The sequence below is a fragment of the Lacerta agilis genome, chromosome 1, assembly GCF_009819535.1.
Source record: "Lacerta agilis isolate rLacAgi1 chromosome 1, rLacAgi1.pri, whole genome shotgun sequence".
In the NCBI taxonomy this organism is placed as follows: Eukaryota; Metazoa; Chordata; class Lepidosauria; order Squamata; family Lacertidae; genus Lacerta; species Lacerta agilis.
This window is the reverse complement of record NC_046312.1, coordinates 13,578,873-13,593,968: the sequence shown is the minus strand read 5'-3', so window position 1 is coordinate 13,593,968 and position 15,096 is coordinate 13,578,873. Positions and strand designations below refer to the sequence as shown.

Below are 15,096 nucleotides of genomic sequence, written 5' to 3'. Positions count from 1 at the left end.
CTTCAACCCTTCGGTGACACTTTTCAAGCCTTCTGCAATTTCTGCCACACTTGCAGCCAATTTCTCCATTTGTTCCTGAAGGGTTAAGGAAACAGAGCCTTTCCTTTTTTCAGAGCCAGTTCCTTTAGATCTAAGTTCCATTCCTTGTGGGCTCTGTAACTGTAATCTCAAGGTCACTCCAGTTGCTATAGTAACAATCTCAGACATTCACAGCAGAAGACCAACAGTCCCAAAAGTAAACACCAGGTGGCCTGCAGCTAGCTTTCTGAGAACAAAGAGGCTGCTGAGCCAGGAGTCCACAATAGTCCATTAATCCAACTTTTAGGCAAAGAGTTCAGATTTTTCAGAATTGTAAATTCCTTAAAGCCAAGAAGAGTCTATTTTAGATAGCCCAAGCCAGTAGCTGTTTTCTCACTTGCAGTGTAACCACCAAGTCTTTAAAATAGCTTGTATCTGGCTGTAAGAGAGTCAAAGTATCTCCACTGGTAAACAGTCACTGTAACATTTGAACACCAACAAAGAAAAAATGGCAACAATATATCCCAGCCCGCTACTGACCCGGAATCCTAATCCAGAGGGTGAGGGGCTTCTTCTTTTGCCATATCAACTGTTTTGGAATCTTTAAACAAACTTTAAACAACTTTTAAATCACTTTTAAAAAGTTTGGCAGAGTTCGCAAAACTTTCCCGTTAGCCGCGGCTTTGATCCTTTAGCGCTACCAAGCTCGCGCAAACAGTTCAAAGGGAACAGGCTTCCTTTTGGAGTTTCCTCTGCAAGCAGTGCTCTTTAAACTTGTAAAATAATCCAAATTTTTGACTTACAGAGTTTCTTTGGAAGTTTCTATGTAGGAAGTGCCGGGTGCTCAGGTCTGGCGGGATCGCTGCTTTGATCCTCCGCAGGCAGCCGCTTCTTCAGTCCCGTGCTGGGGCTCCGCTCGCCCGATTCTCCCCCTTACGAGGGTAAATCAGGAGCGGAGACAGCACGTCTGGGACCCACGAAGCCGTCGGTCCACGGGACGCTCTTCCCGTGGCTTTAAGGGACCCGTGGCGCAGGCACGGAGCTCCCTATCGCCTAACGGAGGACGGAGCCGTCGGACTCCCGTCCGCCATTGACTCGGCACCTAACCGGAAGCGACCGTTCCACTGTTGAACAGCTCTTACTGTCAGAAAATTCTTCCTGATGTTTAGTCGGAATCTCCTTTCTTGTAACTTGAACCCATTGCTTCGTGTCCTACTCTCAAGAGCAGGAGAAAAAAGCTTGCTCCATCTTCCATGTGACAGCCCTGAAGGTGTCATTTGAAGATGGCCATCATATCTCTTATCAGTCTCCTCTTCTCCAAGCACTCCCTATAAGGCTTGGTTTCCAGACCCTTGATCATCTTGGTTGCCCTCCTCTGCACACCTTCCAGCTTGTCAACATCCTTCTTAAAAAGAGGTGCCCAGAACTGGACACAGTACTCCAGGTGTGGTCTGACCAAGGCAGAATAGAGCGGTACTATTACTTCCCTTGATCTGGTTGCTATATTTCTGTTGATGCAGCCTAGAATAGCACTAGCTTTTTTAAACTCTACGCTTCTATGATTCTATGTATAAGTCTACAGTAGCACTGTGAATTGCTGGTGGCTTGCCATTTTGGGAATGAGGATGAGGCTTTGGTCAGCTACCTCCATAGCCTTCTTGCAAAATTATTTACTGGCCAGGTGCTTGCTTGTTGTGAAATCTGTGGCTGTTCAGATGTTGCTGGACTTCCAGCTCCCATCAGCCCTAGCCAGCACAGCCAATACTCTGGGGTGTGTGTGCTGGGCCACATTTCCCCCATCTTTCTGCTAGGCCAAAGGTGAAGGAGAGATGTTCCGCGTTTGTGCTGCCGTTGAATGAAGCGATACTGCAAACGAGTTCCTGTGTGGTTGTGCAAGGAACTTGGGGCGTTGGAGTTGGCTTAATGCTGAAATTAATTGCCAACTTGATGGGCAGGATTTTTAATCTTATGCCGTCGAGTCTTGCATGCATCGTGTTGGGTTTTTTCTTTTTTAAGTGGGTTACTGGCAGATGAGGTGAACGTATTGCTGCGACTTGTTTTGCATGCCTGCTTTTATGTTTCAAATCGTTTGACAGTACATATTGTCAAGCAGAGGTAGGCAGTTTGCTGGGTGAACAGGACCACATTGAAATACAGACACAAACACACACACACACACACACACACACGAGAGCCCTGTGGGAAATAACTCATTTACACATTTTCAGTAGGATGTAATATAATCCTCATAACATTTTGCATATGTGGAGGATGCCAAGTTACAACTGAAGGACGTGTTGCTGTCATCTTGTGCTGGCAAATTATCGGGCTGGTATTTTGTGCCGGCCAGGCTTTGAAGTTAAGCCCTTTGCAAATCTTGAGAGGGTGATAAATGCCATGGGAAAGATCCAGAAATGAGTGTGTAGGGAGAGGAACTTCTGGCGGTGGCACTGTTCCTGATGAGCTGTTGTACAAGGGCTAGTGGAAGATGGGTGTGACATTGTACAAGAGTTTGTGCAAAACCTCACTCTGGCTTCCATCTTGAGATCTTGCACAAGAGGTTGTGTGTCACCTTGTACAGGGGGGGTCAGATCCTGATGGGAGCAGCTCAGAAAGTTGGAGCTGTGCAACCCTGGGGAGGTTCATAGTGGGATGGGAGAAAGAGCTGCAGGACCCCAACAGATGTCTGAGCCTGGAGAGAGGACCAGAGGTTTGTGGGATGGAGAACTGGGTCCAGGGGAGGGATGAAGCGGGTGGACAAAGAGTGTTCTGCCCCCATGACACCAGACTTCTCATGTCAGACACCTCCTGATGAGGAACTGCCTGCAGCACCACCTACTATCGGTGTAGAGCCTCCTACAAAGGAACATAACTTGGAATGATCCTCGACTCGAGTCTTGACTTGAGTCTACTGCAAGCATCCTGGATGATGAGTCTTGACACCAACGTTGGCATGAAGAAACTTCACAGGCTCAGCCCACTTGAAGGAATGCTTGTTTACTCACCCCTTCCTAGGACTCCAGCTGCCATTAAGCGCTGTGCATGCCTCACTCTCCAAAGGGAAGGTGCATAGCCAATGATCAGAGATGATGGGAGTTGGAACATCGGGAGGGCCAGAGGTTCCCCACACCTGAATTGTAGGCTAAATCATGGTGTTTGAGCTACTTGTGGCTCCCAAGCAATTGACGTGTAGATCTTAAGCAGCTGAAAAATTGTCTCAGTAGTACATCTGTTAAAATTTTATTAAAATGGACAGTAGATTGGAGAATGTGCGCTTTGTCTGTTAATTGCAGCATGAATAACCTTTGCAAATTGCTGGAAGTGGTAGACAGAACCATTGAAAGCAGTTAGTTGTTTAAGATATGAGATACGATTTAGTTAAATTCCCTGAGATTAAAATTTCTTATAATAAGGCACTGTTTAATAAGAGAAACATGGCATTAGTTGTTAGGTATTCTGCAGTGGAACATCCAGTGGAATGCAAAATGGTGTTTTTTTTATTAAAAAAAATGCATTGTGCTTCTTTGAATACAGGGCAGGTATTTATGCTCTTTTTTGTTGTTTTTTGCTATCCCACTACCGTATTTCTTTTTAAAGCGTCAGTATGAATTTATAGGGACGCGGGTGGCGCTGTGGGTTAAACCACAGAGCCTAGGGCTTGGCGATCAGAAGGTTGGCGGTTCGAATCCCTGCGATGGGGTGAGTTCCCGTTGCTCGGTCCCTGCTCCTGCCAACCTAGCAGTTCGAAAACACGTCAAAGTGCAAGTAGATAAATAGGTACTGCTCCAGCAGGAAGGTAAATGGCGTTTCTGTGCGTTGCTCTGGTTCGCTAGAAGCGGCTTAGTCATGCTGGCCACATGACCCGTAAGCTGTACGCTGGCTCCCTCAGCCAATAAAGCGAGATGAGCTCTGCAACCCCAGAGTCGGACATGACTGGACCTAATGGTCAGGGGTCCCTTTACCTTTATGAATGTATAAGTATATGTACACCCAGAATACTGAAATCTCCTTACCTGCTGCCTGTACAAGTAATATTTGCAACCAAACAGGAATACTGTATGAGAAGAGCCCTGCAGGATCAGGCCCGCATCCTGTCCTTACACAGGCCAACCAGACGCCTATGGTGAAGCCCACGAGCAGATCATGAGTGCGGCAGCCGCCTCCCTGCTTGAGTGTCATGGACTTGTTGGAGGAATGGTGGGAGGAACCAGCTGGGGAACCCCAAAGGGAAGAAAACTCAGAGCCCGGGGATTGGTGGTGGGATGACAATGAGTGGTCAGGGGGAGAAGATGGGGAGGAGGAGCCATTGGTAGCCCTCTCCTCTGTGAAAACAGTTGCACCATGGCATGCTTCTGCTCCAGAGTTTAAGCCATGCCTACTCCTCCAGCAGCAGCAGCTACGGTTCTCAGAGTGGCTTAACAACCAACCCCTCTTCAAAGAGAACCCTGGAAATTGTAACTCTGAGAGGGGAAGGGGGGGGGGGTCTTTAGTTAGCCAGGTGTCCTGGCTGAAGCTTTCTTTGCTTTTTAGGCAAAGGGTTGGAGGCAAGTAGCCAAACCCTGCAGCTTGCATGCAATGTTTTACTGCAGAGGTTATTTGCAGCCGTCTCCTGTTGCAGGTTCTGCTTTCCGACTGGATTCTCCTAGCTGCTTTTGCCTGTGGGTGGACCCTGGCCGATCTCCTTCCTTGCTTTTTTCCTGCAACTGGCCTTCCCTCTGAATTTGCCCTGATCCATGTTTCCTGAGGCCTGCTAACGGGCGCATTCTGTTTGGATCCACAAGGTCACAAAGGGTGATGCTTGATTCCCCCCCTCCACCCGCAGAATCTGCAAAAATAAGAACACCGCTTCCACCCTTTTCTATCCTCTCTGCTCCCTGTCTGCTCTCCTGAAAATCAAGTTAGTAGATACCTGGAATGCTTGGTGTGCATGTGTGCGCTTGTGAGTGTGTTTCTTGCTGAGCAGGTGGACATGGTAGGTGATGAGTCACCCTCTGCAGTTCCTGGAAACAAGCGACCAAGCCACAGCTCTGGAATTCGGGCCTCGAGAGTGCATAAGGCATTTATTTGCGAGCAGGTAGAATCCCTCGAGCTCCCGGTAAGGAAGTCGAACCACGAAGCCGAGGTACGGTAATGCAGTTTTGCTTGTGCGCGAGGACGTGGAATTAAGATCAAATATTTGATCTGCCTTGCTGCAGCAAGAGCCCTGGCGGTGGGTCTAGGCGGCCTGCGGACGCCATTGGTATGCATGGCTGATTCCCGAAGCAGCAACTGAGGCAGCTGAGGGCAGCTCTGAATTGCGGCGGTGTGAACTCTCATTTGTACACCGAGCACATGCATGATTAATGCGCTCCAGTTGAGTGCAAGAGCAAGCGACCTTTTTTAAAAAAAAGAGACTTTAAACAGGGTAGCCTAGCATGGGGGCTGGGTGTTCTTCCTGTCTCTTAGGAGCTTGGCATGCCAACGGCAGAGTGGAAGGGAGTTGGCTATGGGATTTGGGGACACACTTTTCACCGCACCATCCCGTAGCTTTTGGGAGTTGGCAGGGTGTGGGGCAGAGAGTCGATGAATAACTGGCGTGCGCATAGAATAATGGCCTGGGTATAATTGGGAGCAGCAAGCAGTGGCAGAGCTCGAGGAAGGGAATTCTTTGCACGGAAGCCCAGCAGTAAATTATTGCACTGAAAACAGCACAGTTGAAATTCACGGTGCCGTCGCAAAAGACGGTTGGTGGACTAGAGCTAAAAATCTCATTCAGGAAACGCTTGGATAAATAAAACGGTCTTAAGCACATCTCTGAAATAGGAGGGGGACAGACAGTGCCTGGCCCAGGGACCTTTGTCGATGAAGTTCACCTTTGGCACCTTTCTACTCACCCAGGCCTTTTAAACAATTTGCCTTTTGTAGCCTGGGCCTCTCAGAATTCTAATTGTGTTTTCGTTTTTTAAAATAATGATAATAATAATTTGTTGTTTTGTGGCTGGATAGCTCAGTTGGTTAGAGCCTGGTGCTGATACAGCCAAGATTGAGGGTTCGATTCCTGTAAGGGTCAGCTGCATATTCCTGCTTTGCAGGGTTAGGGTATTCCCAAACTTGGGCCTGCAGTTGTTTTGGGACTATGATTCCCATCATCCCTGACCACTGGTCCTACTAGCTAGGGATGATGGGAGTTGTAGTCCAAAAACAGCTAAAGCCCCGAGTTTGAGAAACCCTGGGCTAGATGACCCTCAAGGTCCCTTCCAACTCTGTTCTTTTTCAAGCGGGTTGCTGTTTTGCCTTGTGAGCTTGCTACAGAACTTTCCCCGCGGAGCTGCAACGTAAATGCAGGACATTAAATAATGAATAAGGCGTTTGAGTATCATTACCTCTTCGTTGCAGAGAGGGCAGACCTGAGAGTGACTTGACTCTTCTCGGGCCCTCAAATGAGTTCATGGGAGTGGTGAGCTTTGAACCGAGGAGTTTCTGTTTCACCTTATATTCTTCCTGTGTCTCTACCAGGCAGGATGTTGCACAAGGAGGATTGGCTCATGGTGACCTCTGTCCGGTCTAACTGGCTCAGAGTAGACCCATTAAACTCATTAATCGTGCCTGATTTCGGTTCACTGATAGAAATAGAAATACTTTATTGTCACTGTACCACATATTTACAGTGAGATTAAATCACAGTGATTTCAATATGTCTGCTCTGAGTGAGACTAAGTTGGATTAAGACCTGTGGCTCTCAAGACTGTTGAGGTTAGTTTGACACCTCGGACCAAATGAAAGTCCCACAAGCACCTCCCTGGTGATGATGATGATGATAAATAATGTTTAAAGTTAGCCATTTGCTGTCTTTTCCGTGACACTCAAAATCACCCGTCTGAGGTAGACACCCCACTGCCTAATGGTAGACCTAGCCCTGGTCTGTCCCAGCAATCTCGTAACTGCTGCTCATGAGCTTGTAAGAATGTGGATCTTAAAATCACAGAATTGTAGAGTTGGAAGGGACCACAGGGTCATCTAATCCAACCCTGTGCAATGTTCAAATATTTTGCCGAACGTGGGGATTGAACCCACAACCCTGAGATTAAGAGTCTCATACTCTACCAAGTATGTTCCATCTCTTAAGGAGACAACAACCTAAGGCACCTGGTATTCCCAGGCGGTCTCCCATCCAAGTGCTAGCCAGACCTGACCCTGCTTAGCTTCCAAGATCAGGCAGGTTCAGGGTAGGTCTCTCTCTTTAGAGCTGGAAGCAGGTTGCAACTGTGAGGCCTAGCCCGATGGCACATTCAGGACAGTATTATTCTGGTGGGTGCCGTGTGTGAGACTGACTGGCTTTGTGTAGCCCTCACGCCAAGCCTCGTTATCTCTGGTGCCTTTCAGGAATACTAATTCATACACGGTTGTGCACTTCAGATATTTTGTTCTCATAACAACGGGAACATTGGCAGGAACAATGGCAGATCTTGGGAGGCAGAGCTGTCTGAGAACGCCTGCCAGAAAAGAGCATTAGAGTGGCCTAAGTAGAGGAACTATGGGGTTGCATTCTGCATTCTCCGCATAGCAATTAGCAGCTAAGAACAATGTGGGCGTGAAGCCCACACATGGCCTCAAGTGCTTTCATGTGGCTTCCAGACTTTTCCCATGCTCTCCATGAGACTTGAGAATTTTGCTCCATTGCTGCTGCTGCTGCTGCTCTTTATCTCTTCGGGGCAAGTTCCTAGTCCTCATGAGGACAAAGAACCGGAAGGAGCAGCGAAATTCAAATGTGTTATGCTTGAAGATCCCACAATAACAAAGGCCATCTCATGCGTTCTCTCTCTCTCTGTCTCTCTCTCTTTCTTGCGATTAACTGTGCAAGGGGATATTTTCACTCCGGCAGGTATATCTGGACCAAGGAGATGAGAAACCATTTCTGCAGCATGCCTTTTCTAGGCTGGTTTTAACATGTCATGGATTGTGTTATTTTTATTATGTATTTTGTGTTCTTATATTGTGTTTTTATGTTGTAACTGCCCTCAGAACTTCAGGTATAGGGTGGTACACAAATTGAATGAATGAATGAATTATGGTAATTTGTTAATGGGCAGTTTTGTTGTTGGTTGTACCTGGTTGCTGTGTTTTTGTTGCTGTTGTCCGTTGCCCCAAACCTGCAGTTTTACTTCAGGACTTCTTATTTTTCTCTTAAGGCCATTGTTTCCCCCGCAAATAAGGCGGGCTACCTGATTCGTCTCTCTGCCTTCCCTAACAGATAATTTTAAAAAATGGAAGTTGACTTTGCAAATACATGCAAGGCTTGGTTAACCCACCTGCCCTGAGGCAGCTGGGCTGTTCAGACTGACATGTGCCCCCCATCATCATCACCTGCCACCCCCACCCCCATGTTGAGGGGATGAGGAGGCATTCACCTGACAGCTTTGTGCACACAAACACACACACGGCCTTGCATTTGGCTGAAGTGTGAGGGGTCTCCTCTAGGTGCCTTCCACCCCCCAAAAAATATGGGAGAGTGTCCATTTCAGCATCCTTAATACTCGGTGCCATAAACTTCCCTAGCAGGTATCCACTCACCTTGTCTAAAGAACCTCCACAGATTGAGGAGGCCAGAAAGGTTCATATCCCTCTTAACTGGCTTATAGCAGCCATCCAATGGTTTATTGCAGTGGGCCTGTGGAACTGTGTTGAACTGCTTGCCTAGCCATTGCCTTCTTGAAGCGCCACTAGGTTGTTGTTTTTCTTATTTCGGATCAAAACTAGTTTGGGAGGTAAAAAAAACAACATCAAATTATGCCTCAATAAATGGCAAGATAGAAACAGGGCAGATACTGTGTGGACTGTGGCTAATGTCACATGTACGCAGCTTCTGAAACCAGCGGTGGGAGTGCATAGAATGTGGAGTAAATGCAGAGTGTGTACGTAGAAAATTTACCTCACAGATTGCCTTACCTTGTATGTCCCAACCAATATCATCTGGGGGAAGCACTGTTAGTGGTCCTCCTTGGACCAGAAGCACAACTCGGGCCAGCAAGGAGCTGTGCCTCAAGTGCAGTGGGCCTGTGGAACTCCCTCCCACAAGAAATCAGTCAGGCACTGTCCCTGCTAAGTATCAGACACCAGGTTAAAACCGTTTTATTCCAGGAGGCTTTTTGCGCCGTTTCTGCTACCCTGATGCTTTAACCTTTGATGTTTAAATTGTGTTCTGAATTTTACACATTTTGTGTGTGTGTGTGTGTGGTTTTTTAATTGTAACTTGCTTCGGGGCCCTGATGGTGACTTGTGGGGTATACATTTTAAAAATATGTGATCTGTAATAAGCAAAAATCTGCCCTTATTCCCTTATGGGGTACACAAGAGCCCTTGTAAAGTCCTTTGCAGGTTCTCCATCGGTAGGAGTAAAAAACAGAGGCCAACCAGAGAAGAATTAGAAGCAAAGCAGCTAGTAAGCTTGATCTTTATTGTTCTGTTGCAACAGGGTACCTTCCTCACACACAGGTGAGTAGGGAAGGACCCAGAGCAAAGGAGCGCCTGGCCTTATATAGAAATTTGAAATTGCCCACACTGGAGTTCAAGACCACCCCCCAGATACATCACACCTACATCACACAAAAAAAGTGGTCTCAAACAGATTTCAAGAGAAATCTGAGTGCCCTTGTTTACCTTCTGTCTGCCAGTTTGTGATAATGCCTTATCTGATTGCTTTTTCTTAGTGGCCTGGCCATTCCTTTGAGATGGTAATCTCTTTTAATTCCTGGGCAATTGGGAAGCTCCCTCCCCCACTCCCTCCTTGCAGAGAAACATTTGGTCAGCTGGGAGTCAAAAAATGGTGTCAGGCCTGCTGCTTCAGACATGTGGCCTTGTTTGCTTGGTACAGTAATAAAAATTACTATATATAAATAAAAGACCTTAATATTCTTACAACATATGAATAAATGACGCTTCGCAGAGGCGCTACGTCTATCAATGGTTATTAGCTTTCGTAGGTAAATTGAGCATCCATAGTCTTCTGAAGCAGTTTATCTCTGAGTGCAAGATACTGGGGACAGGCAGTAGGGCAGGGTTGTTGTGAGCTTCCCAGATGCTTCCAGCTGGTTGCAGAACTAGCCGGACCCCTGAGTCGAATCAGTAGGGCTCCTACAACATTCTCAGCTGCAGTCCTTTCCTCCCCAAGCGAAATATATTTTCAAGTACCTTTGGGCGTTGATTTAGCAAATTTACCCCCTCTCTACCGCAGGGGGTGTTGCCTTGTTGGTAAGATCCACCGTTCTTCCTGCCATTAAACAGCAACCACCACCAAATAGCGTCAGATTCCAGGCTTGGCATAAACAGGGCTTGTGATGAATCCCAAGAGCCCAGGTGCTGAGCTAAAGCCAGCTTTAATGGGGGGGGGGTGTTCCTAGAAAGGGAAGGAGAACAGTTCTTCCCTGGTGGCTCAGGAGCAGGTTTTTAAAAGCCAGATAATTAAAAATGTAGAAGCAGAGTGGGAAAGGAGAGAGGTTTGCCAAGCTCCCTCCTTTGCTTCTCCCCACCCCTGCTGTGTTGACATCCCTTCTGTTTGCTTCTGGAGATGAATGGGGAGGGGCCTGGGGCGAGGGCCAACGTTGTCATGCAAAGCGATCGATGCGCAGGCTTGTTTGTCTGCGAAATTTAGCATGGGGCTTGCGGTTCCCCCAGAAGTAAATAAAGATGGGTGGGGCATTGTGCTGTGGAGCACAGCAAGGCTCTCTTAAGAGCTCTTGGCAAGAGAGGAAGAGGGCTTTCGAGATAGGGTCATGGAAAAGGGAGAGTTGGACGGGACCTCAAGGGTCATCGTGTCCAACCCTACAATTCAAGAACCTCAGCAGATGGCCATCCAACCTGTTTAAAAACCTCCAAGGAAAGAGAGTCCACAACCTCCCGAGGGAGACTGTTCTTACTGTCAGAAAGTTGTTCCTGGTGTTCAGTTGGAACCTCCTTTCTTGTAACTTGAAGCCATGGTTCAGGTAGGCAGCCGTGTTTTGTCTGGCGCAGACGAAATAAATAAAAAAAATTGTCCAGTAGCACCTTAGAGACCAACTATGTTAGTTCTGGGTATGAGCTGGGTATGAGCTTTCGTGTGCATGCACACTTCTTCAGAAGTCACCAGACCCTTATATATAGTGGGAGGGTGGGGTGGGGTGGAGTTTTTCTCAGGAGGGTAGTAGGAGATGGGTGATTGACTCAATGGGTATGGTAAACCTGTTGACGACTGCACACGAAAGCTTATACCCAGAACTAACTTAGTTGGTCTCTAAGGTGCTACTGGACATTTTTATTTATTTATTTGAAGCCATGGGTTTGAGTCCTAGCCTCCGGAGCGGGGGGGACGGGGACGGGGACAAGCATGCTATAGTTCCAAGAGACTCGCAGCCAACTAGAAACCCGTGTTTGGAATACAAAAATTAAGTACGGAAGAAGCTGCATAATGACTCTGCATTTGCACGTTGCATTTCAAGCACTACGATACCACTTTGAACAGCCGTGGCTTCCCTCAAAGAATCATGGGAAGATAGTTTGTAGAGGGTGCTGAGAATTGTTAAGCGGCCCCCTTTTCCCCCTCCCAGAGCTACAGTTCCCAAGTTTCCCCAGGAAGAGGGACTTATTGTTAAGCCACTCTGGGAACCGTAGCTGCTGCGGAAAGGAAGCATGGCTGCCATTCGGACCAAGAGCATGCCCTGCTGCAACATTTTCACAGAGGGGAGTGCTATCAATGGCTTCTAGCCATCATGACATTTGTGGCTATGTTCCTGTCTCCTCTGTCGCAGGCAGTATGCCTCTGAATGCAAGTATCTATTGCACTCACGTTTGTGGGCTTCCCATTGGCATCTGGTTGGCCTCCGTGAGAACAGGATGCTGGGCTGATCCTGCAGATCACTTCTTACATTCCTATTTTGTTGCAGGTTTTCCTTGTATATGCTGCAAGTAAGAAGATTTCAGTATTCACGGCGTACAGTGAGTTATGCATATACATAAACGTATAAATTCACACTGACGCATAAAAAAATAATAATAATGGGAAAGTGAAAAAGAGAGCATAAATATTTTGTCCTGCATTCAAACAGCATGGTTTTGTTTTTATAAAACTTCATTTTGCATTCAGCTAGCTGTTCCGCTGCAGGATACCTAACAACTAATGCGATGTTTCTTTTTATTAACAGTGCCTAATTATAAGAAATTTTAATCTCAGGGAATTAAACTAAATTGTATCCCATATCTTAAACAACTATCCGCTTTCAATAGTTCTGTCTGCCACTTCCAGCGATTTGCAAAGATTATTCATGCTGCAATTAACAGACAAAGCGCACATTCTCTAATCTACCGTCCGTACAATTTTTTCATTTACTTAAGATCTAAAACATCTGTTGCTTGGGAGCCACAAGTAGCTCAAACGTCATGATTTAGCCTACAATCCAGGTGTAGTGAACCTCTGGCCCTCCAGATGTTACCACTCCCACCTTCCCTAACCGTTGGCTATGCACCTTCCTTTGACAAGTGGGGTGGGCACAGCTAATTACAGCAATGTGCAGGGAACAAGAGTCTCTGAACAAATCTCAACTCTTTGAACAAACTGCAGCACCCAGGATTCCTAGGGGAAAGCCCCATGGCTAGGATAGCTCAGTTGGTAGAGCACAAGAATCTTAATCTCAGGGTTGTTGGTTCAAGCCCCACATTGGGCAAAAGATTTCTGCAGTGCAGGCGGTTGGATCAGATGAGCTTCGTGGTCCCTTCCAAATTGAATGGATCAAGTGGGCCACTAACTCTTCTGCCAAAGCCTTTTCAGATTGCTTCCTTTTGCTACGTCTGACCTTGCTGCGAAGGTTGTTTGTGGAACTGTTGATTCCCATGGCTGTTGCATCTATTAGAAGCGAGAGCCAGGGTGGTGTAGTGGTTAAGAGCGGTAGACTTGCAATCTGGTGAAGCGGGTTCGCGTCCCCGCTCCTCCACATGGAGCTGCTGGGTGACCTTGGGCTACTCACACTTCTTTGAAGTCTCTCAGCCCCACTCACCTCACAGAGTGTTTGTTGTGGGGGAGGAAGGGAAAGGAGAATGTCAGCCGCTTTGAGACTCCTTCGGGTAGTGAAAAGCGGGATATCAAATCAAATCCAAACCTGGGTATTGCCCAGTAGATACTGGTAAATAGATATTGGTCATAATATAGACGTGCATGCAAAGTGATTGCGGAATATGGATATAAAATTTATAGCATGTTATGGTCTAAGAGACAATTATATGAAAATGATATATTGATGGTATCTAACACTGAGTAAATTGGCAAAAATGTATAAATCTAAATCAAGTGTTGGAAATGTAAAGAGAAAGAAGGTTCTTTTTATCACATGTGGTGGTCTTGTAGTAAGGTTAAAGCTTACTGGGAAATGATTCATAATGAAATGAAAAGGATGTTTAAAATAACCTTCGTAAAAAAACAACAACCCAGAAGCCTTTCTTTTGGGAATTACCGGTATAGGGACAGAGCTACCTAAGATGTATAGAAATTTATTCATGTATGCTACTACAGCAGCAAGAATGCTACTTGCCCCAAAGTGGAAAGAAGCCGAAGTCCCAGCAAAGGAAGAATGGATACAAAAACTTATGGAATATGCAGAAATGGCGATACTTACCAGAAGAATAAGAAATCAAGATAAACTTTTTTTTATAAAAGAATGGAAATGGTTTATTGAATATTTACAGATAAATTGTAAACAGATAAGAACATTGGTGGGATTATTGTAATAACCTGCAGTTTCATAATTGTATATATTTAAAGAAGATGAATAAATGAGTATATTAAGTTAATTTGGATGTGCAGAAGAAATTAAAAATAAATTTAAAGAACCGCAGAAAGAGAGGTGAAGGAAGTCAAGTTTTGAAATGTCAAAATGATTGCAAAATTACAGTGGTACCTCTGGTTATGAATTTAACTCATTCCGGAGGTCCGTTCTTAAGATGAAACCGTACTTATCCTGAGGCGCACTCTCGCTAATGGGGTTTCCTGCTGTGCGCGCGTCTACGGCACATGATTTCTGTTCGCATCCTGGGGCAAAGTTCGCAACCAGGAGCAGCGACTTCCGGGTTAGCAGAGTTCATCACCAGAAGCGTTCGTAACCAGAGGTACCACAGTAGTGAAATTAGTGAAGAAGCGAGCCTGGATATGGTGCACAGTACACGACTAGGTGGCTTCTTCAAGATCTTGTTGCAACTTCTTCTTCCATCTCTGTTCGCTTGTTATCTTCCAAACATACAAATTCCCTGCAAGCAAAAGTCTTGTTAGCTGCTGTGTAACAGAAGGCAACCTCCCACTAGGCAGATGGGGCAGAGACAGCCTCTCAGCTCTGCGCTTTCCTCCCCATTAGCAAAGTAGGTGATCAGAATCCTCTACTGTGGATGGTATTAAATTGGTCAGATCCCTAGTCGTGGGGCAGTGTGGAATAGTGGTTAGAGGGTGGGATCAGGAGCAGGGAGACCCGGTTTCGAATGCCTGTTTGACCATGAACCCTTGCTAGATCCTCTTAACACAAGGGCACAAAGAAGGAATCCTTCTCTCCAAAGAAATGCTTTCTCAAAAGGCTGCAATTCCTTCCCCTTCCTTCTAGGTACTGGAAGTGGCTCCCTGTCTCACGCAATCATCAGGACAATTGCCCCAACGGGGCATCTGTATACAGTGGAGTTCCACCAGCAGAGAGCTGAGAAAGCCATCGAGGAGTTTGAAGAGCACAAGGTGGGCCATTTGGTGACGGTGAAGAACCAAGATGTCTGCAAAAACGGCTTTGGCATCACTCACCTTGCAGACGCGGTCTTCCTGGACATTCCGTCGCCGTGGGAAGCCATAGGGCATGCCAAATCCGCGCTAAAGCGTGAAGGTATGTTACCTCTTCTGTGGTTTATCCATCTGGGGTCTGAGATGGGCATGGGAAGTAGGGAGCGTGTACCAACAGAGGCCTCCAAATTCCTCACTTGAAGAGAATCCTCAAATGATATTACTGGAATATAAGATGTTAGCATGTGAAATACAGATTTTATTATGCGGTCGTGGACCAGCTATGCACTGTGAACAGGCTCGCTTTTTAAATTAAAAAAAAAAAG

At 46.4% G+C, this 15,096-nt stretch overlaps 1 protein-coding gene across 1 annotated transcript in view; it reads left to right on the top strand.

Moving 5' to 3' along the window:
* TRMT61A (tRNA methyltransferase 61A) overlaps nucleotides 1–15,096 on the top strand; it is a 60,701-nt gene that overhangs the window by 13,873 nt on the left and 31,732 nt on the right. The window contains exon 3 of the mRNA XM_033139045.1: nucleotides 14,607–14,873. Within this exon, the coding sequence (XP_032994936.1) occupies nucleotides 14,607–14,873 (267 nt within the window). The remainder of the gene's footprint in view (nucleotides 1–14,606; nucleotides 14,874–15,096) is intronic.